Source organism: Anopheles darlingi, chromosome 3, assembly GCF_943734745.1.
Source record: "Anopheles darlingi chromosome 3, idAnoDarlMG_H_01, whole genome shotgun sequence".
In the NCBI taxonomy this organism is placed as follows: Eukaryota; Metazoa; Arthropoda; class Insecta; order Diptera; family Culicidae; genus Anopheles; species Anopheles darlingi.
This window is the reverse complement of record NC_064875.1, coordinates 28888439-28910938: the sequence shown is the minus strand read 5'-3', so window position 1 is coordinate 28910938 and position 22500 is coordinate 28888439. Positions and strand designations below refer to the sequence as shown.

At 47.2% G+C, this 22500-nt stretch overlaps 4 protein-coding genes across 4 annotated transcripts in view; 2 read left to right on the top strand and 2 right to left on the bottom strand.

Moving 5' to 3' along the window:
• LOC125957633 (uncharacterized) overlaps positions 1–13092 on the bottom strand; it is a 71915-nt gene extending 58823 nt beyond the window's left edge. Inside the window, exon 1 of the mRNA XM_049690478.1 lies at positions 13041–13092. The gene's annotated coding sequence lies outside the window, so the exon portion shown is untranslated. The remainder of the gene's footprint in view (positions 1–13040) is intronic.
• A 1191-nt stretch (positions 13093–14283) lies between these two features.
• On the top strand, positions 14284–15686 carry LOC125957634 (exosome complex component RRP42). The gene is made up of 2 exons (XM_049690479.1): positions 14284–14426; positions 14492–15686. Exon 2 carries the CDS (start codon positions 14762–14764, stop codon positions 15659–15661), a length of 900 nt encoding a protein of 299 aa, XP_049546436.1. The 5' UTR covers positions 14284–14426; positions 14492–14761; the 3' UTR covers positions 15662–15686.
• On the bottom strand, positions 15677–17582 carry LOC125957632 (ankyrin repeat, SAM and basic leucine zipper domain-containing protein 1). Its single transcript, XM_049690477.1, has 4 exons — positions 17193–17582; positions 16659–17114; positions 16117–16583; positions 15677–16048 (listed from the first exon to the last, which is right to left on the bottom strand). The coding sequence occupies exons 1-4, from the start codon at positions 17274–17276 to the stop codon at positions 15706–15708; spliced, it is 1350 nt and encodes a 449-aa protein (XP_049546434.1). The 5' UTR covers positions 17277–17582; the 3' UTR covers positions 15677–15705.
• A 1025-nt stretch (positions 17583–18607) lies between these two features.
• On the top strand, positions 18608–21201 carry LOC125954164 (sodium- and chloride-dependent glycine transporter 1-like). Its single transcript, XM_049684241.1, has 7 exons — positions 18608–18678; positions 18759–18990; positions 19061–19484; positions 19542–20280; positions 20358–20567; positions 20645–20815; positions 20878–21201. Exons 1-7 carry the CDS (start codon positions 18646–18648, stop codon positions 20977–20979), a joined length of 1911 nt encoding a protein of 636 aa, XP_049540198.1. The 5' UTR covers positions 18608–18645; the 3' UTR covers positions 20980–21201.
• Positions 21202–22500: the final 1299 nt, after the last annotated feature.

Sequence of the window (22500 nt, the reverse complement as noted above, 5' to 3'; positions counted from 1 at the left end):
GTGAGGGGGGAGGAGGGGAGAGGGGTTGTTCAGACAGGGGTGCGCGGAGTGTGTCCCGAGGTTTGCCAGTGCGAAAAAGAGGTTCAGCGAATGAAGCTCCCTCGCCTTAATTAATTTGATCTTAATTGAACTAAAACCCTGTTAGGACCGGGGCCATGGGTTTTGTATAATTTTTCATCATCCCTCAACCCACCCTCTGTCAGAACCACCCTTACAGAAAGAAAGAGAGAGAGAGAGAGAGAGAGGAAAGAGAGCGCTAGAGCACTAAGGTGATGGATGATGGACAAGACTTGCTGGTGGTGATGGTGGTGTTGGTGCTCCATGGCAACCTCCATGGGTTGCAGCAACAAATGCCGAGATTAGGGGTTTGGGGGGGGGGGGGGTACCAACCCCCTACCGCAAGGGGTGCTGGAGCCCTCCTCCCCCACCCCCCGGTAGCATTGCTGAATCACTCGTTTTCCCTTTTTTAACGGCGCCAGAAAAGCGCTCGAAGCTACAAGGGAACCTTCTCGAAACCGGCATAAAACCGAAAATTAGATGCTCGGTTTGTCATTAAAATTGTTTTCATAAGACCAGGGTTGGGGTGAGGGACGCAGCAGGCAGGGGCCGGTGTTGCTACTTCAGCTTTAAATTTATTGTCGAAATTGTATTATTTACTCGCGTTTCCGGCGCTATACAGAGAGAGAGAGAGAGCTGAGCCGACCAAAGAGAGAGAGAGAAAGAGAGAAAGAGAGAGAGAGTCATTCCAATTAAGCGACTGCCATTTGAGTCATTTCAAGCGAAGAATCACCAAACATCAACAACAACCACTACCGCGCTGGACGCGTTGACAGGCAACGGACGTAGGGCGTGTAAGAACCAACACATGCTTTCATGCTAATTTTTCCTCGGAATCTGCCCTCGGCCACTTAGCCTTAGTGTGTTCTTTTTCATTTCACTTTTTCTTCGTCATTTTTGTTATGCTGCTGCCTTGCGCCCTCCCCCCTAAAAAGACGCGGGAACCGCCGGGGGCCTACTCTGGTTCGACCGATTCGACTAACGACCCAATTAAGCGTCTCGCCGCAGCCATCGCCGACTACGATGAGGACGGGCGCGCGCGCGCGCTGCATCCATTAGCTCACTCTAATTCGACAATTTGCTGTACATTCGAAATGAGCGAAAATTTAAATCGTCCAACGGCACGGCGTGCGACACACGGTCGACGGGCACACGATCCGTGGTGAACCACGAAATTGTGATGCCCCCTCCCCCTCTCTAGTCGTCGCCTCGAAACCCAGCCACCACCAGAATGCCAGAAGAAATCGTCAGAATCGTCTCTCGTCAATGTCTACGGTTTTGCGGCGGAATCCAGCCGGTCGGCAGGCCGGCCGGACGGCTGGGAGGATGGATGTGGGCGCGGATCGCTCAATTTGTTGCTTCTTGCGCGGCCGCCCCGTTGAAATCGGTTTTGTGCTTCTTCATCTTTTTTTTCTTTCTTTTCGACTCGTCGTGAGCTTCATGCTCGATTTCGACGGAATTACGCCAATTGACTTCGGCGTTCGGCCAGCGCGAAGCCGCCGGCCGGGAAGCAACGAGCACGGGAAGCACATTCGTTTGATGTGAGTTAATTAGAATGGCTGTGAATGTTTTGTAGAATGTTGCCGAAAAACACTTACTGCTTCGTCTTCGTTCCTCGATTTATGGAGGTGGGCGGAGGAACTCCCACTCGAAAGCCATAATCTGGCAGATAGAGCAATTCGCGAACGAACGAACGAACGAACGAACGAACGAACGAACAGCTTAGTAGCCCGGATTTGCGCTGCAATCGAAGCGGTTCAAAGCAGTAACTTTGTTGGTGATGAAATACATTTCGTGCCTCAATCTGACGTGTCTCGATGCTTGTGATAGCTTGTGTCAGAGCTGATATGAATCAGCACGCGAGATTACGTGGGTAGAAGGGGCAGCAGTTAAATTGGAAGCAATCAACCATATCCAGCGCGCAAAAGATGAAGTAATATAGAGGGAGAGAGAGAGAGTGTGTGTGTGTGTGTGAGTCACTTTAGATAGGACCAGATGCAGAAACACCTGAATTTTCAAGAGATACCAAGAGAAACTGTGTTCTACCCAGCGGCTTGGATTACAGAAGAGCTGCTATTAATCCCATTAGGACATTTAACCAGCTTCTAGGGCTAGCAGAATGAAACTGAATCAAATTTATCCTATTTACAATCAATAGGTTGTGGCAAGTTTACAGTTTATTGCGAAATCCAGGCCGGTCTACACTAATAACCAACTATGAAAATGTGAGTCTTTCAATGTTTCTTCAACTGTTAGCTTATCAACATTAAACAACAAACATTAAACAATCCGTACAATAGTAATTATGCTAATTGTAGTAGCGATATTTCGACATTTTTTCTCACAGCTAAACACCATTTTCACATGTGCTTAGTATTCCTTCAATACCGATGTTCTCTTAGTATCGGCCAGATAGAGATCTAAGGGAAATCCGGTGCCACCATTTTCACCGTGGTAGTAAACCTAGTAAGGCTTAAGACAGCAGGAAATCCATCTCGACCTATTTCATCCCCGTCCATCGTTCCGGTGACAGCCTATTTCATGTGCGAAACCACTAGAAGGTAGCTTGTTGGATATAGATCCTTTCTCTACGAGCCGTAACTTCGTATTAAATAAATATTATTCCCGATTCCGTGGAAGGCTCTTCTGAGTTGTAGGGCAAGACCGCACTTGCTTGTAGGCAAGACCGCTAGTCCTTGATAAGTAAGTAAGTGTATCTTCTGAAGCTCTCGACCATTCGAATTAGTTACATATAGTATTTCAACAAAAACATTTACAAGGCACACGTTTCCGTCCTCCATCGCTATGTAAACTTCAATCCTTATCATTCAGTAATGGCATTTCCTCAAACCATCCTTGATATTTCAAAACATGATGGCGAAATACTTAATCAAATTTTAGCCTTTAACGTTTTCTCCATTTATTAATGCACTTGCAGTGTCTGTATAAATGGACTACGATCCTTCGTTTACCGATCAGCCACAAACAAAGTGCTGGGTGATGCACAAATTTGTTTGGAAAAATCCAAAATTTGTTTCAGAAAGTCAGCTCTATTCGTTTCAGGAAGCTCTTTACGATTATTCGCACTCGGCCATTAAACAGAGATTTTCTTATACACCAGGTAAGCTCGCTTCTTGTTCTGGTGCGACAATCTATAAGTTACGTCGTCTGATGTACAAAGATACAAAGATACAATCAAATATTGATTATCTAATTTCTGGTACCCTTTCTTCTCTCTGGACTTTACAAGTAACTTATTTATTTCAATGTTAAGGACTTGAATGAATTTAAACATTCTGTTGTTTAATAGAATCATAAAAAAAACCATACAAACAAGTCTGGCTATCGGCACAAAATACTTAATCAGGACATATCGTCCTAGAACAGCATTCAACTCGTCCGCTGTTCAAAAGGCCACTGTGCAGTAAAACAAAGCACTCTCGTTGATCCTGTAGCCGAACTCGGGTTTGGGTTTTTTTACTGTCAAGATTACATGAGAACCATTTCATCCTTCGTGGTACCATAGATGCTGTTTTCATCTGCTAACTAAAGATTTCATTACTGATAACGCTTCGTCACACTGATGATAACGCTTCGTTCTCTTGTCGCTGGGTCCGCATCTTTAAACGAAGAACCTTACGTTGGAGTTTATCGGTTATTCGGTTCATTCTATCTACTTCTACGAAAGTATCCTATAAACCAGAAACAGTTTACCCCCCCGGAATGGGTCCCCTAACATTGTTTGACCGAAAAACTTACAAAGAAATCCCGGTCTTTATGTGCAAAAACATAATTGAAATGCGATCATTTATGGCACAAACATCAACGGTTATCGTTACCTTATTAACTGACCCAGTTCGCTTCCGGTTTATGACCCGGTCAGCGTAATCTGTCCAAGGTTTGCTCGCAGCTTAACCTGTTCTAAGCATATGGCCTAAAGCCTAAGCAATGACCTGCTCCTGCTTACGAAGCGCGAAATTAGCACCACGGGGCCACTCGTGACATCATCATCATATTCACCCAGCCCGTCAAGTAGGCTTCGAAGCAATAAACAGAAAGACCCTTTTTTATCGGTCCGGCCAACCCAATCCGACAACCGGAGTGGAAGCGGAGCAGAGCAGAGCAGAGCGGTTGTGTCGCAAATTAACGATTTGTTAAACCACTCGTGAACGCCCTCGCGGTTATAACGCACGCAACAACACCTTCAGTAAGCACGTCACAAATGCATAATCGAGCCCCCCGTCGTCTCATAATCTAAAGTACGCACATAAACAGCACGACGATAACCACCGTCCCTCTTAAAGAACGGAAATCCCATCCATCTTGTACAAGACGCCCCAGTAAGCTGGTGCCCTATGTTGCCGGTTGCCGGTCTGTCAATACGGCCGGGGCGAGTTTTTGGGGGGCGTCCGCGGACCCCGAGGAGTCAGGACCCTCCAAACTGCCGCTGCATAATTCACCAACCAGCACGACGGCGATACCTGGTTGACACATTCACGGCAACTCGTAAAACCCGGACGACCTTCCATCCTTCAAATGTCCAGTGTTTTCTCACTTGCCTCACTGGCCAAACCTCCCCTCTGGTGGTGCCTTCGCGTCAAACGGTCAAATCATGTCGCCCAACATAAACACACACTCCTTCCAGCTAAACATTGGCCCAGACCCTGGAGGTGGTGGTGGTGGCGGCGGCGGCGGCGGCGACGAGACGAGAAAGCCAACCAGCACACGATGGACACGTTCCCAACAGCTCACGGACCTGACTGGGGTGGGTGGTTTTAATGGCTGACTGCCACCGGACTGTCACCGGGAGTCGACGCGTGAAACTGACTTTCACACGATGTTTACATTTATATGTTCCAGCAGCGCACGCCTCGTTACACCCGGATAACACTTCAGCACGATTTCACATAGTGCGAGAGAGAGAGAGAGAGAGAGAGAGAGAGAGAGAGAGAGAGAGAAGCAAAAGGAGCGTCCATTTAAGGACGCTCCGACAAATCAATCATGGCCACACATGGTTGCTGACGTCGCCATCGGCGGCGCTGCTGCTGGTGCCCGGAGCCAGCACCGATAATCCAGGCAGGCGGCGATTTGTTTTTTGTTTTTTTTTTGTGCCGTCGTATCCTACGCCAGCACGCCTGGACTGGAATGCTACGGCATACACGGGATTGGTAATTGCTTATAAATCATGTCCAATTGAAAGGTTATTACGCCTATTCGAGGGCAGACTATCTCCGAGGAGCGTTTTTAGTGCTCTTCTGCGTTCCTCTTTGGCGTTGGCGTTGCCGTTGGCTTTGGCAACATGGTGCCCACGATTAAACCCCGGTTCTGTTATCTTTCGCAGTCGACGACTGTGTTCCACGCGCGTGTTCCTAATTTTATGCCCGGTTTTTTTTTCCACCTCCCCCCCCTTTTGGGTTGGTTTTATGTTGCTCATTTATGATTTCTACATCCTGGACGGTCTGGACTCACCAAACAGCGAGCTCGTTGATGGCTGTTCCGTCCCAAAAACCGTGCCACTAGCACCGAGCTAGGGCCAGAGCCAGAGAGTGAGGTTAGGTTGAACGTCCTGTTTTTTTTTTGTTTGTTGTTATTGTTTTTGTGGTTTGCGTTTACGGCCTCGATCGGGGCGCAAGTTTACGAGGGTTGTGCTGTGTAATCGATTAATCCATTCCCGGCTCCGGACGATGGCATGCTAGACGAGACACTAGACCGTGGGGCTAGGGCTTGGGGGTTGGCTACTCACCAACACCAGCGGGGCAGCTGCTGTCCAAGGATAATGGAATACGGTTAAGTGACGGTTTATTTTTGTTTTTTTTTGCGGATGGATCCATCGGTCTCGTATCGGATAGTAGCGGCCGCTCAATCGATTCGTCGCTATCAACGTCGCACACGGCACGTGTCACTTGTCCCCCCGGCATTCTTTATCCCCTCCCTTTATCCGGGAGCTGACAGACCCCGTCGACTGCCAAAGCACGCAGATTTACGACCGTTGTCAAGTGCGGCCCCCTCTTTCTTCTTTTTCTTCTTCCTCTTCTTTAACCTGTGCCCAAGACAAGACCGAGAAAGGGCTCGAGACACATTTGCGATTTGTATATAGTTCCGAAAGGGTCTGACTTGACGCAGAAGACATTCCGACCAAGCGCCCCGGCCCTGGACTCGAGACCCGTCGACGTCCTTTAACCGGTCCTTCATATCCTCTTCCTCTTCTTTTTCTCCTCTTATACGAACATAAAAGGACGACGATATCGACACACATGACATGACATTTAAAGAGGTACCGAATGCCGGGGTGGGCGACTATCAATGTCGACAAAAGGCGAGGTGCCTTGTCTCCGAGATAAATCCGATCCGATCCGACCCAACCATTTGCTCGTCGGCCATCTCGGGGCCAACTGGACCGTCCGACTATTTTGGGGCTAATTATGCGCCCCACCCTCGGTGTGGAGGTGCTCTGTAGTTCATCTTCCGTTCCGTTCCGTTTCAACGTTTACGAGGGCGAATCCAGGATTTTGGGATGCTCCCTTTTCAACGGTCATTCCGGATGCCCCCCCCTCCCCCTGGCCATGATCCTGTTGATCTTTCACGAGGTTCGGACGTGAGGAAGTTCCGCTCCTACGTAGGATCGTTTCTTGAAAGAAAGAAAACCCAGATTCACACGTTTGCGAGTGGCCGCTCTCCACAGCGACCTGGGATCCTGGGAGGAGGAACGGGTGTTGGAAGAGCATGGGAGGCCGCTCGTAAAACCCGCGTTTGATGATGATTGGTTTCCATTTGAATAAAAATTTAGGAGAGCATAAAAGCATCAAAATGGAAGATTGATGGCATCGGCATACCGAGAAGGAGGAGGAGCAGCTGAAGGGATTAGAACGTCGCTAGAGGCTCTAGGGGGGGCATCGATCGGCTCCTCGTCTCACATCTCGGTTCCCTCCTCGGTGAATCGACGAAGACACGAGAAGACCACAGACACTCGGCGGGGTTTACAGCCGCATCAGCTCCGTCGTGCCGAGGCAATCAACGCTCGGCGTCGCCTGCTGTGTGAGAAGGCCTTCTTGTGCTGTGTCTTTCAGGTCGTCAGGCATCTGTGGTCTGTGTCTTGCGTGTGTGTGCAATGCGAGGTGATGATATTGATTACACGATGAGCTGTATGTGTGTGTGTGTGTGTGTGTGTGTGTAAATCAAGCGAACGGACGGCATTCTGGCACACCACAACCGAAAGGTTTCGAGTCGAGCAAACAAACTCCTGGAGTGCATCAAGGATCTAGTTGGCGTCGATGCCGAATGTCAATTCCGATTCCAATGAGTCGTTGGGGGGACCGCCCCGTACTAATCGAAATACTTTCGAACCCAAAAAAACAACGCGTGCCGAAGACGACGTCGAAACCGACGTGGGGATGGGGTAGTCAAAGGACAATAAATCTATTCCCGCCTTTTATATATACGCGCGTACACCTCGCGCAAGGAGTCGCTCTTGTCCTGCTCTCCAACTCCACGGCACGCAAGGTGGTTGCGGTGCCAGACGAGGCCAATGGCCACCGCGAAGGGCGTTCGTAATGAAGATAAATGCTCCGATTCACGTTGATGTCTTTTGAATGGCTTCCCTGGGACTGGGTGCGGAGTGCGAAGGGCACGTGTTACGGGCAGGGGTTCGGTTTTACCGGTCCGAAGAAAAATGGCACACAATATGTGCGGAATGGAAATGGGATGGTGGAAAGGATTCGGTGTGGCGTGGCGTGGTTTTCCCTTTTTTTTTTGTTTTGGAATGCTTCACATATTTTTTGCGCTCTTGTTGTTGGGTGGTTGGGGGCCCGAGTTTTCGTAGCATTCTTTCGAGCGCTCGCCCAAAAGTAGACGCTAAGCCCACACGATCGCACGCCTTGGATTATCTTTTCAGTTTATTGAAATGAACCAACGAGAAGCTTTGCGTACCACGTACCAGCAGGTGTGTGTGTGTGTGTGTGTGTGTGTGTTTGTGGCCACAAACTGCTACGCAAACAGTACAGGGTACGGACCAGTGGTGAGACCTCCGTTAAGCTTTATCGGCTCTTTTGAATAGCAGCGTCTGTCTGGCCCTCTGGCTAGAACCAAATTCAATCCGAAATTGCGCTTTCGTTCGATCTCCGGGAATCCTCTAAATCCGAAAGGCCCGCTTTCCTGCTCACTCTCTCTCTCTCTCTCTCTTACTTTTCCCCGGCCACACGGACACGAACACAGCTGCAAACAGTGCGGGCACCTCTCCTGATTTGCAATCCGTAAAACACCAATTAAGTATGCCAATTTGCTGATTGCATATTAAACCGCTACTACGGCCGCGTTTGGGTGTATCATCATCGAAATACTCCTCCCTTAAATAATCCTCCACTCGGTGGGAGTCCGCTGGACGTAGCAGCAGCAGCAGCAGCAGCAGCAGAGAAGTGAGCTACTACTACTCTCCACGTGCGCCGCTTGTCAGCTGTCATGTCAGCGTGCACTAATCCGCGGTATCGAGCAAAGGCACGCGTAGCGAGCGGCGAGTGCAATGAAGGCATAATGATTAATAGAATACATAGAAATTGCCCGGATTGCCCTAGGAGCTGGCCGGAATGCTTACGTCACAAAAACGATTAAAATGAGGGCTCTACCTGAAAGCTAAGCTAAGCCCTGTTACACTGCTAGTCAATAGTGTATGTATGCTGTATTTGGTATACTATTACAGGGTGCGCCGTCTAGGCAGGAGCTATTTAAATGTTGAATAATTCATTCATTTGTCAGCCGATTTGGACAAATCGACCAGATGATGAAACGTCTGTCTGTACCATTATAGTCAAAAAAGGGGAAAGAAATTGTAGCGCTTCACATTGGAAATAGTCGTTCAGCTGCAAAAACTGCAAAAAGTTGATTTATCGTAACAAATATGGAAGACATTCGGTGACATTTGTTTAACTTGGTGCTATTTGAGGAGATGTTTGTCAGCAAACCTAACAGTTATTAAGAACTAAAAGCTAAAATCAGAGGGCAAATTGATGCTATATACCTCCGAAATGTTGTCAAACTCAATGCCCAAAATACAAACAAAAATCTAAATACCCACAAAAGGGCCGCTTTTTGCGTGTATAATGGTCGCGGTCATTTGATTGATATTGTAATCTGAATTTGTCAATAGTTGAAACCCTGAATATTTTGTAGTATCCATTATAGTACTTGTTTACGTGATTTTAGAACCATTTTACTGAACAGTGGAATGTTTGTTGGCACCATTTTACCAGCAATTAAGTTTCACTTGAACCAAATATTAGGTACATCGTTGAACCAAATATTAGGTACATACATTTTTACTATAATTGCATACCATTTCATAGAAGAAAGCAAAAGATTTTATAGATTTTGTTAGCATTAATAACCTATAGTATATGGCAAAACTATCGCGTTTGACAGCTGAACATCTAGAATGTGCAAAAATATGATTTTGCTCCTTTCAACCTACCCTTTGAAATTCTAAAGAACACCCCAATGGCATCCTCTACCTCAAAGATGCGAAGTGCAAAAGCATCTCCACGACTCCGATGTCTTTTTATGGAACAACCAGAATCAGCATATTTGCAAAGAAGAACCAATCCCACTGCATATCTTTTTTTTTTTTTTTGAAAAACCTGATCCGTTTGTGATGTTTTCGACAGGTTTGCTTGAAGCTGTATAACAAGAGTAATTAAAAAAACTGTCAGCAAGAGATTGCAAGGGGTTAATCTACCAGGAAGATACTCTCTAAAAGTACCAACATCGAGCTACTCCAATTGTAGATGAGGAATCGCTTTGCCGTTCAATATAACTGACGTGGCATAATTTGGTAAAACATTTTGTGGAACGATGATTCCAAAATAAATTGCTTTGGAGTGGGCTCTCAGAGATCTCCTTTCAAAGAATTTCATGCTCGCTTTCCCAAGAAAAAGTCAATCATCGAGATGGAAGCATCGTGATTTTGGGAGGATGGTTTTCATGGTCTGGTGCGAAATCAAAATCAAAAACACCAAGAGTGCTTTCGGGTTCATATCTATCATGAAATAAGCAATTTTAGCTTATAAAGGGGAAAATATGGTTATTTGAGCACACAAGCGACCCAAAGCATACAACGAGGCATATTGCGCATTGAATGAAATATTGTGTCAGTTTTCCTATGTTCAAGTCGATTTTCTGGCTTAAATCCAGGACAGGGGAACACACTCCAACAAAAGCCCTCAAACCTTTTATTTACAACAAAACTGGCAAAAGTAATGACTCTATTAAACTTTTTTTAATTTGACTTTTGAGAAAAAATAGAATTTGAGCTCCTATAAGAAGAAAAAATGTTACCTATTCTGTAGACCAGGTGCTGTTAAATTTTTGTTAGCAATAATTAGCAATTTCCTAGAGTTTTGCATCATTTCAGTGATTTTCGGGGTTTATTATCTTCAACTATGCGACTATACATTCAGAAAAAAGTTGAATGAACCTCAAACTCCTATTACCTACTTTAATGGCCAGCAGTGTACATTCCGACCAGCCACTCGGAACAGCTTTAGTATTTAGAGAGACAAACAATAAAAACAGGAATGTCGAAAGGGATGTAATTGCTTAGAGGATATAATTTATGAATCCAATTATTTACACACTGACCAACATAGAGCATAAAAAAATTATCAAAAAGCAAGGCCAAAAAACCCGCACGATTTTGGACGTAGCAAAATGGTTCCTGCCGCTGTGGGGAAAAGTATTCGCAAACAATTAAACAGTTTTGCGTTCGCTTCGCTCGATTCGCTGTTGTTTTGGTTTTCTGGCTGTCGAGGGAGGCTGTTACGCCCCCGCTCTCGGTCGGGGTGTTCGATGATTCCAAAACAGCGAACCTGACTGTTCCCCCCGAACCACGGACGATTCCGAATCGACCGCACCTTTTTCTGTTGCCAATGGCCAAGCTCTCAGTCTCTCAAAAAAAGTTCGTTTTTCACCAAACACAGGCACTCGAACCACCCAGGGGGGAAATGGTGGCACGACGCAGAGCGCCAACAAACTCCACTTTTCATTACAAACTGGCCGAAAGTCAAACAAAACCCTGGCAAAGTCCCGCTGGTTGAAAGACTACACACCAACAGCAGCAGCGACATCGCTCTGTAAAATTGTCGAATCGTTCCGTCTCATTAGACACCCACCCACTCTCGCGGAACACCCTCTGCCACCCAAACACCCCTCCCCCTCCACCCTAAAAGGCGCTGGTAATCGCTCACGTTTCGTCGCCACGTTGATGTTGCTCGCGATCGATCGATCGATCCGCCTGAGATCGTCCGCCGAAGCGCTCTCCAGCTCCAGCTCCACGTGGGCCTGGCTGGAAAGTGGGCGACAGTGCAGAACCTAAACATCATTTACACCTCCACCGCCGCCCGGGGGCCCACTCCACATTCCCCCGTTTGCTAGGAACAAGCTTCTAAATTTTCATCCAATTTTTCGACGCAATCGATTCAATTTATCTCGCCTCGACCACGTTTCAGTGGCTGGGGTGAGTGGTAGGGTGGTGGTCTCCCCGAAAATCACCGAAAAGCGGATTCAGCTAATCACCACACCCACCAGACCAGCCCAGACCAGACCAGACCGGATGTTGAAATGATTGGCTGCGTCACCGGCAGGCAGCCCACCAGAGAGTCCAACGGGAAGAGCTGTAAATCGGAATCGTGGCTTGGCACTTCGTCTAACTTTCGAGCAGCAGTAGCACACAAACGAACGCACACAGACACACACACACACACACACACACACACACACACACACACACAAGCAGGGACAACTGGAGAGAGCCACGCTGGCATGCTTTTTGTCAGGACAGGAACCTACACCGTACACTTCCGGCCGGTCGTGTGTGGGAGATTTCAATTTTCGCCCAACGAAAATCGATACCACACACACACACGGACACACACACACGGTCACACATTCCACTGGCCCACCCCCCCGTTATTGGCCCGTTAGGTCACGATCGTGGTCGGTATCGCGGGGAGCAAAAAAACATAAAATATAACCCCGGCAAGAACTCTACTAGTCTGCCACCGGAAGCCAGGGAGTACCATCATCACCAGGACCACCGGCACTGGCCACGAGTACCGCGAGTAGCACACACTTCGGATAGTCCACACACACACACACAAACACGGACAATCTGGCCATCTCTGGTTAGGTTCTCGAGAGGAAGGAGTGTGTTCTGGTGATACTTTTTTTTCCTTTGTTATCCTTTTTTCCCCTCCTCTCCCTCTGGCTCCCTCTCGCACCGGATAAGCCAGCTCTCCGTCACTCCGATCACTTTTGCTAATCCAAGTTGCCTTTGCGCACATGCCAAAACACAATCCACAGAAGTGACGAAGTAATAAAAAAAAAAATACGAGACACCTCCCGATAAGGCTATCAACGTGGCAAAGGGAAGCCGGAGCCGGAGTGGCAATACTGTCCTTTCTAACCTTCCGCCCGGTGCAGGACAACCGGCACAAACCGCACACACCGGCAGCATGCATGACGATGACGCGCCGTTGGACCAGTCGGTTGGTCGTTGGCCGGAATCGTGATAGTGTGATTCCATTTTTCACAATGACATCACATCGATCCAGCCCCGGGGGGGGGGAATGCTGGAGTGGCCGGTTTTTGGGGGAAGCTATATCCTCTTTGCTTGCTGGCGGTCCAGTCCTGGGGTCCGTTGGTCGGGCGTTCCGGTTTTGTTTTTTTGTGTTTTTCCGTCTGGCTCAATGACTGGCATTTAAATTGGAAATACACGCGGACACCAGGGGCTGTTGTTTGCGTTGGTGATCGCAACAATAACAACCACGCGATAAGTGAAACTAAGAAGATTCAACGTCAACGAACTCCTAGGTACAGCCTCAAATGGTTTACAAGACTCACGATTCCACTATTTGCATACCTTCACTTTTTATCAACAGTTTCGTCTCGAAGTCCAATCGGGACTTCGCTTGGCTCTCGGTGGCCGTACCTTTACGTACTTTACGGAATGGAAACCACGTCGGTCAACGTAGGAGCGGCGCAGAACACCAACAACAACAACAACAACAACGCCTTCTCGACAACCATCTGGTCGGTCGAACTGTTCGCGACTGCCGCCGACTCGGGGCTGGAGTTCTCGACCAGCTGGCGAGCAACAGCGTCACCGATCAACGCGGAGACCGCTCGCATCCTCGCATGCGTCGACGAAGATGACGACGACGACGACGACGACGACCACGACGACGATGGTGCTGGTGTTGCTACCTACCCGAACGGATTCCGATTTGGCGTAAGATGCGTTCCGAGACGAAAGGACGCAATGTCCACTTCCGTTCCGCCCGAGTCAAAGTGTCAATTCTCATGGTATGTCGTTCAAGATGAAGTGAATATGTTGTTCGCCAAAAACCGCAACGGCGTCCGCCATTAACACGCCCGGGCTCGAGTACGGCGAACGAGCGGACGAGAAGATGGAAATTCGGCATTCGGCAAACTCGAGTTTGGTTTTTAGATTCGTTTGCTGTGGGGTCGTCTATGGAGTCAGCATCCTTTTTCTCTTATGTTCCCAGACCCTGGTCCGGATGGGTATTGTCTCATTTGCTTTGTTATGGTTTTACTTGGGAGGAAGCATAGATCTGGGGAAGGGTATCTAGTAAGGACCTTTCCTTTTTTGGAGGGTTTTCAGCTGTTTGCCTTTTTGCGAAGATTCGATCGCCTGAAGGAACCGATTAACCGGAAGAGGTCAGGTCTATATCGATTTGCAAATTTACTGAGCTGTTTCTATTGAAATAAAGGGCGTTAAAAATTAATTGCTGCAAAAATTAACGGCCAGCATTTGTTTGACATTCATTTGTCAACATGAACTGAATTGTTTTCTACGTTGCCTGCACCATCGATAGAGATTCTATTGTTGTAAGAGATTTTATTGTATAAGTCTTTTAGATTTAAGTAAAACAACCGGTAGCATGTCAGCTAAATCCATACTTGTTTGTCTAGAAAGTTAAAGGAACTCCTGCCATACGACGCCACGTGTTAACCCTTAAATTCCAACGGACGAATTTGCTTGAAAAGCGTTTGAATTTGAAGTAATTTTAAAATCGTGTTTATAAGCCATGATTCTGTGATCTACAGTGCACGGGAAAATTTTCAATAAAAATCTTAACGAACCGGAAAATGGGCTACAACCCTGGAAAGTGTTGTTTTGGTTTGGAGGTTAAAAAACGCGAGTTCTAAAACCGACGCAAAAAGCGGCAATTTTTTGACATATTTTATCAATTAAAAAGCTGGAAAAAAGATTCCAAATCCTTTTACAAGCTCCGGGAAGCAATCAACCGTAGAGCACATAAATCTGAGATCCGGGAGTCTCGAAAGGAAACCATCGGAAACCGGTAAGTTTGAAGGTTCGTGATTCTGCAAGGATTTGGTTGCACTAACGATCGAATTCTCCTTTCAGCTATCATAACAGCAAGATCTCCTGCAATTAATAGCCTTTCTAGCTACCAAAGGGAACGAACAGATCGCACTTAACCGGTCCAACTCGCATCCGGAACAACCATATCGTACTTAGAAATTCCCACACAAAGCAAAAATTTTGTGATTTGGCCTAAGTCCTAACATAGAAGAGAACTACATCCTGAAAAAAAGAGCTCAGAGTAAGGACGGCCCTGGAGGCGGGATTCAATAGTCGTACTGGGGTAAACCCTGTCTGAAGAAGAAGAAGAGGATGGCGAACATTTTACTGAGTGAGGCCGAAAAAACCTACATTCTGCACGGAATACAGAAAAACTACCGCAACGATGGACGATCAAATCGGGACTATCGACCGATGGAGCTGGAACTGGACATCGTCGTGCACGCCTCCGGATCGGCTCGTCTCCGGCTTGCCAACACGGACATTCTAGTGGGGGTGAAGGCGGAAATTGACACCCCACATCCGGATCGGCCAAACGAGGGTAAAATAGATTTCTTTATCGATTGTTCGGCGAACGCGGCGCCCGAGTTCGAAGGACGCGGAGGTGAACAACTGGCCGAGGAGATATCGAATACGCTGGCAAAGGCGTACGAATCGCAGCACGGTTTCGATCTGTCCTCCCTCTGCATCCTGGCGAACCATCAGTGCTGGAAGCTGTACGTCGACGTACTGGTGCTGGAGTGTGGCGGAAATCTGTTCGATGCCATTTCGCTCGCCGTGAAGGGAGCCCTGTACAATACGCGTGTACCGCGTGTCTCCACCGCCATGCTGGATGGTGGCTCGATGGATCTTATCCTTACCGACGATCCGTTCGATTGTGAGCGGCTGAAGGTGGACACCGTACCGCTGCTGGTGACGGTGTGTAAGATCGGGGAACAGTGCGTGGTGGATCCGTCGGCCGAGGAGGAAGAATGCAGTGCGGTCAGTGTTGTGGTGGGGGTCTCTTGTCGTCCCGAAGGCAAACAGAGCATCACGACAGTTCGCACCTCGGGCGAGGGCTCGATTCACATGGACACTTTACAGAAGTGCTTCGATCTGGCCGCTAGTGCCGCTTCATCGTTGAACAGCGCACTGACCAGCGCCATGAAGGAAGATGAAAAACGAAACTCCACAGCACAGGGCAAGCGGAAGATATTTGGTTTTTTGAAATAAAGCACGCCACAAACGTTTACAAGAAGGAACTGGTAGGAGTATCTTTACTTTCGGAGCTTCAAGTATACCACACAACCTAGCAGACCCAAAAAGGCACATACTTTCAATGGTTTTTTGGAATGGATTGTTTGGTTCGATTTAGCGGTTATGTGTAGTATCGGCTTCGGAGCCGATAGTTTATGATACTCGAGCAGTTGAGCCTGAAACTCACGCACTGTAGACTGCAAGGCTTTTAGTTCCTGTCGAAGGTTGGAAGCTTTCGTGACATCATCGAAACTCTGGGGATTATGGCTGCGACCCACGAGCTCTTTCGTATACACCATTGTGCTGTGCAGGACAATTATCTGCTTATGGATATTAGCCAGCATCTCTAGTGTATCGTACATACTGTTAAGAAAGAGAGAAATGGATACATATAGAATCCGCAGTTGATGTGCTGAAAAGTGAAAGCATACTCAATGGAAGTTTTTGTTCGCTGGAGATTCAAACTGGTTTTTGACCAACGGTGCTGATGAAGATCATACAATCCGAGTAGAATCCGTTTGCGCTGAATCGGGAACTTGATGCCAACTTCGCGCAACCGATCGTCGGTCATGGTGAGGAAATCGAACAAATCAACCTCCTTCTTGGCGAAGAAGTGAAGCATGTCCTCACTGTTCATCCCAAACAGAAGTCCATCGATGCTCGAGTGATGACCACTGTCAACCAGATCTTTATAGCCCGAGTAGTTGCGATATTTAGCCTCCACTATGTACGGTTCCTCTTCTGCTGGAAACAGTTCGGCCAGCTCCGTATGGCCCGCAAGAATGGCACATTGTCTCGGCGTAAACCCGGCCCGATTCACGATGTTGGCCTGAGCTCCGGCACGCAGCAGCACTTTGACGATCTCGTAGTGATTATTGATCACGGCGAGAAAGAGAGCCTACAGAGGGAAAGCAGTAATTAAAAGCAAGCAGCTAGCGGAGTTCGTTTTTTTCTTAGCTTCTCCATCACGTACCGTATTCCCGTCCCGGTCCACCGTTATAAGCGGAGATTCGTCTACTATTTCCTTCACTACCTGCAGGTGACCCTGCTGACAGGCGAACATGAGTGGCGTGCAACCGTAACGATCCAGCACATCGATAATTGCACCCGATTCCAACAACAGCCGTACAATAGGATACACCAGCTCCGTGGGTTTCGGTGATGCACAGGCTTTCATCAGTGCCGTCTCCATGCCGAACATCTGGTTAACATCTACCTTTTCCACCAGCAGCAGATACTCTACGATATCTCGATGTGCCTCGTAGCACGCGCTGAAAATGATGGGCCATCCCTGGGCCACCAAGCCCCCGGAACGCAGGGTGCTATCAAGGTTCAGGATGCGTTTCGTCTCCTCCAAATCGCCATCGCATACTGCATTATTCAGCAACAGTTCGTAATTTACGGGAGGGGCACGTGGTGCTGCTGATTTCTGGTTACCAGAAAGAGAAGAAAAGCAAAAGGCGTTCAAATAAAAAGCACAAAAACTGGCACCCGATTTTATAGATACCGGTTTTGGGCATTCCGAGAAGAAGCCAAACTCGTTGAACTCATCATCATCGTCGGAATCGTCGTAACCAGCCGGAAGATACATGTCGGTATTGGAAAATCTTTTCGCACGGCACAGCAAACTGCGGCAAATCTCTTATGCTTCGCTGAGGATTTACTACAGTACAGCTGTTGAATCCAGCTTCCTGTGCCTTCAAAACCTACTCTGAGGATGCTCTCTGCTATGTTAGAACTAAAGCCACATGTGCCAATATTTGCTTTCTTGGGGATTTTCTAAGTACAATAAGGATGTTCCGGATGTGAGTTGGACCAGTTAAGTGCGATCTGTTCGTTCCCTTTGGTAGCTAGAAAGGCTATCCTTAATCTTAATTGCAGGAGATCTTGCCGTTAAGAAAACTGAAAGGAGAATTCGATCGTTAGTGCAACCAACTTCTTGCAGAATCACGAACCTTAAAACTTGCCGGTTTCCGATGGTTTCCTTTCGAGACTCCCGGATCTCAGATTTATGTGCTCTACGGTTGATTGCTTCCCGGAGCTTGTAAAAGGACGTAGAATCCCTTTTCCGGCTTTTTAATTGCTGAAAATGCTGATTATGTTAAAAATTTGCCGCTTTTTGCGCCGATTTTAGAACTCGCGTTTTTTAACCTTCAAACCAAAACAACACTTTCCAGGGTTGTAGCCCATTTTCCGCTTCGTTAAGATTTTTGTTGAAAATTTTCCCCCTTTTTGTGTGGAATTTTAGGTGCCTATTCCCGCCAGGGCACTGAAGATTTTCAGTCCTACGTTTTTTGTAAAGTCGCAGTAAAAGGCAAAGACGGAGTAAACGGCAAAAAGTCGGAGAAAACGGCAAAAAGTCGGAGAAAACGACAAAAAGTCGAGTTAAAGGGGCTGTGAGTCGAGCCCAAAACTCCCACACCTCACTGCGGCAGCTTCAAAAAAAGCCGTTGCGTGTGCTCAAACCAGAGGGCTGCAGACAGGAATTCCGGAATTCCTGACCACGTGCAAAACCGTCGTAAGAAAAACAAATCTTCCTTTAAACCTTTTCTTTGATTCCGGTTCGGGAATTCGTCATTTACCTGCATGGAATACCATTGCTCCTTAGAATATTTAATGATATCGAAAATAATACGGATACTATTGATGTTCACATCGGCGTACGATTGCTGAGTAGCATTTATTGTAATCGTTGAAGTACTAATACTGACCGGACACCAATTATCATTTTCAATGACCAATGGAAAACAGCGGTGTAACGACGACCGTAACCCCAAGGTACTGTGACCTTCAGCGGTGTGGTAAATATGCGAAAATTCTCATACCTCTGCCACCTATTCCAATTCGATGCACATGCAAGCAGCACCTAGCTACATTGTGGCACCTACGATCTTAAGCCAGTAGTCAGTTCCTTCACTGGTCAACTGATTGTAAGATCGATCAGTAAGTGTAACGATAAGATGGCAAGTGGTGCTCTTAGGGCTGATGTCGAAGTGAGGCAATCTCCTTTACAGCAGTTTCATTATTCTAGTACTCACGCCATGTGGTTCTGCTGTTTATTCCCAATTTCAAGGACTGCAACACCAAACTAACGGTCGATGGTTGGTTGAAACGTGTCGAACGACGCAGAGAGCTAGCCGGACTGGATGAGTACGATCCCTACACCGAACCGACGAAGGACGAAGTGCTGACCAAACGGGGATCATGGACGGGGCGATACGATTTCCTTCTCTCACTGCTCGGATATTCGGTGGGCCTGGGAAACGTTTGGCGGTTTCCTTATCTTTGCTACAGCAATGGTGGAGGTAGGTTGAGTCCGAAATCGATCTCCAACCGATGCCATTCCCCATCTACTATTGTCCCCAACCCCACTAGGAGCCTTTCTGATTCCGTTTGCCGTTATGCTGGTTATTGCGGGACTTCCGCTGATGTTTATGGAACTCTCGTTGGCCCAGTACGCAGGGCTAGGGCCAGCGATTCTCTTCAAACGCATTGCTCCACTGTTTGAGGGGCTCGGTTATGCGATGATCCTCATAGCTGGCACCGTTATGCTGTACTACAACGTGATCATTGCCTGGACCGTCTACTATATGGCGGTCTCGTTCGAGGTGCCACTGCCATGGAGAGGCTGTCAGCATGAGTGGGCCAGTGAGTGGTGTTTCTCCTACGAAGAGGAAGATGACTGTCAGGCCGGAAAGGGTGTCTACTATAAGACCAAGTGTTTCGCCAGTGAACAGGTAGCCACACTGAATTTAACACAACGAATGCCTCGGAAACCACCTGCGGAAGAGTTTTTCAAGTAAGTACTAAGCTCCATCTTGTTACAACGGGTTCTCATCGTCTGTCTGTTTCGCAGGAACTACTTCCTCCAGATATCGCCGGGTATTGAGATAACGGGAACGATCAATCAACGGTTAGCTCTGTGCCTTCTGGTCGCCTGGATCATTGTCTTTCTTTGCCTATGCCGAGGAGTGAAGAGCTCGGGTAAGGTCGTCTACTTCACTGCCCTCTTCCCGTACGTCGTCCTGACGATGCTGTTCATCCGTGGCCTCACACTACCCGGAGCGTACGATGGTATCATGTACTATCTGCGTCCCGATTGGGAGAAACTGCAAACCGCCCAGATCTGGGGAGACGCAGCCGTGCAAATCTTTTTCGCCCTCAGTCCCGCCTGGGGTGGTCTGCTCACGTTGGCTTCGTACAATCGTTTCGATAACAACTGCTACCGGGATGCGATCGTTGTCGCCATTTCCAACATACTCACGTCTTTCTTCGCCGGTTTCGTCATCTTTGCCATCATCGGCTTTCTGGCGCACGAGCTGGATACTAGCGTGGCGAGTGTGATCGACCAGGGTGCCGGGCTGGCGTTCGTTGTGTTCCCGGAGCTAGTCGCTAAGCTGCAGATGCCGCGCCTGTGGTCGGTGTTGTTCTTCTTCATGTTGCTTACCCTCGGTCTCGATTCACAGTTTACGCTCATGGAGACGGTCGTTACGGCGATCCTGGATACGTTTCCAAGGTGGCGACGCCGTAAGCTGGCGGTGGTTTCCGCAGTCAGCTTGCTTGGATATTTCGGGGGGCTCGTGTTTGTGACGAATGTTCGTAACGACAGCAACTCCGATTATACTTCATTTTTTACTCATTTCAATTGCGCTTCCTTCTCTGGTTCACACAGAGTGGCATGTACTGGTTCCAGCTGGTCGATAAGTATGCCGCAAACTGGTCCGTACTGTTAATAGCCATCACGGAGTGCACACTGATTGGGTGGATCTACGGTACCGATCGGTTCATTCACAATATCGAGCAAATGATAGGGAAACGGTCCCCCTGCTTCCACCGCTTCTGGACGATCATCTGGAAATACGTCACTCCTGTCACGCTGTTGGTAGGGCACCAGAACGACTAATCGGTTTGCTGTTTTTTTTTTTACTAATTCCTCTTTGCACGTTTCCTCTTTGCCAGTTCATTCTATGCTTCAATTGGCTACAGTATAAACCGATCGCCTACGGCCGTTACCTTTACCCCGATTGGGCCGAGTTGATTGGATGGATCATAGCGCTTGCGCCATTTACGTTGGCCATTTTAGTAGCCATCATAAAGGTGCGGCGCCACCCGGACGCATTCATGCATCAGGTAGAGATCTATCAGTCAGTACGTCACCGGAACCGTACTAAAAAGAAAAAATCACATTTCAGAGCGCGAAGAAGCTGCTGAAACCTAGCCGAGACTGGAAGCCAGCCCATCCACGGTTAGCTTCGGAGATGGAATACGAAAACAGTGAAGGAATCGAACTGTAGTGTTGAAACATAGCGATGCCATGTAGTCTTCGTACATAAGAACATGCAGACTAGGAGTGTATTTTTATTTTTCCAAAACTTTATTCAGCTTTTTCAAATTAATGTGTACAACACTATAGTAATGATGCTTGTTTTTTTTTGTTTTTTTTTTCTTAAATTTGTTTCCAAGTATGTTTGTGTAGCCGTCGCTGTTCCAAATATATATATATATATACGTTTTTATTTCGCATTTTCTCATATTTTTCTTCGTTTCTACTACATTTTCGACCTCTCACTATTGCGATTCAGGTTTTTGTTCTTATTTTGTTTTTTTTTACAAATAAATAGTGTTTGTTGTTTAAATCCACACGCACTTGTTATGCAGCGTATCGAAACACGTAAAACGATCACGCTGCATACCCCCTGTTGTTGCATCCGCATTGCAGAATGGCCCTTTCGTTCAGAAACGCTCGCGTTTTGTCTTATGTTTGTTGTACCCCCCCCCCCCCCCCCGCCCCCCCTTTGCTCGTCTGCTGGGAATAGAAACGGTTGATGTTTGGTTTGCTGGCTTCCATGCACTCACTCACCAAGGAGTGGAAACAAGGTCAAGCGAACCGCGAAATTCGATCATGACATGGCAAAAATGAGTAGAGGTCTTGAAACGCAGATTCAACTAGCAACTTTAGTGTGTATAATAGCTATCATGTTTTCTGATTACAAAGATCCAAGATCTGGAAGCAATGAGGCTAATTTTTACCGTGTTTCTTTTTCTCTGCTCGATATAGTTAAACAGAACCCAAGTGTTTTATTCCTTTTCATGGTTGGTTTGATTTGACTGAGACTTTGTCTCAATGCTTCGTTCAACCCGCACCACTACAAAATTCTGTCTCCAGCACGCTCTTTCACAAATGACATTCTTTCGAACCGATATGGCACACCATCCAGATGGATATCTTCTCCCAAGAATGCCGCAAAACTGTTACCAAAGGTTTTTGTATTTGCGTTTATAGTGTTATGATTTCTTTTGTGTCTTTCTCAGAAATATAATTGCTCTCTTTTATTTACTTTTCAGTATCTGCTAAGATCAATACAAGGAGTTCGAACTATAGACCAATGTACACATGAGGATTACAAAACGTTTCTATTTTAGTTTGTAGCAATAAATTACATAGTTTGTTTCATGTTTGTACATAACGAACGCGAAGGCTTTCTTAGGAAAAGGAGGGATTAATAAGTGTTTTCTTTAATCACTTCTAACGTTCACTTGCCCCAGGCGTGTTCGCGGGCCACCGTTGCTTGCTGAAACGATGCAATTTGGGCCGATCGGTCCGGAACCGTTCTATACTAACAGGAAAGTCATCGAATCGAAATTACAGCATGTTAGCTTTTGATTCATTGTTTCCTCCGAATCCCTCTCTGTTTGTACCAACCTCGTTGCGTTTGTTTGCAGCAAACAAATTGCCAGAGGATCAAAGTGAGAATAGTGCGAATGCTTTTTATTGTACCCATCATCATCACCTAGCAAGTAATACTGATAACCGG

Excerpts from the sequence above, each read along its gene's own strand:
- LOC125957634 (XM_049690479.1), top strand. The coding sequence starts at position 14,762 with ATGGCGAACATTTTACTGAGTGAGGCCGAAAAAACCTACATTCTGCAC.
- LOC125954164 (XM_049684241.1), top strand. The coding sequence starts at position 18,646 with ATGGCAAGTGGTGCTCTTAGGGCTGATGTCGAA. Across the intron at positions 18,991-19,060 it reads TTGCTACAGCAATGGTGGAG|GAGCCTTTCTGATTCCGTTT; the intron begins GTAGGTTGAGTC and ends CAACCCCACTAG. Across the intron at positions 20,281-20,357 it reads GGCTCGTGTTTGTGACGAAT|AGTGGCATGTACTGGTTCCA; the intron begins GTTCGTAACGAC and ends TGGTTCACACAG.
- LOC125957632 (XM_049690477.1), bottom strand. The coding sequence starts at position 17,276 with ATGTATCTTCCGGCTGGTTACGACGATTCCGACGATGATGATGAGTTC. Across the intron at positions 16,584-16,658 it reads TGGACCGGGACGGGAATACG|GCTCTCTTTCTCGCCGTGAT; the intron begins GTACGTGATGGA and ends TTCCCTCTGTAG. Across the intron at positions 16,049-16,116 it reads CGAACAAAAACTTCCATTGA|TATGTACGATACACTAGAGA; the intron begins GTATGCTTTCAC and ends CTTTCTTAACAG.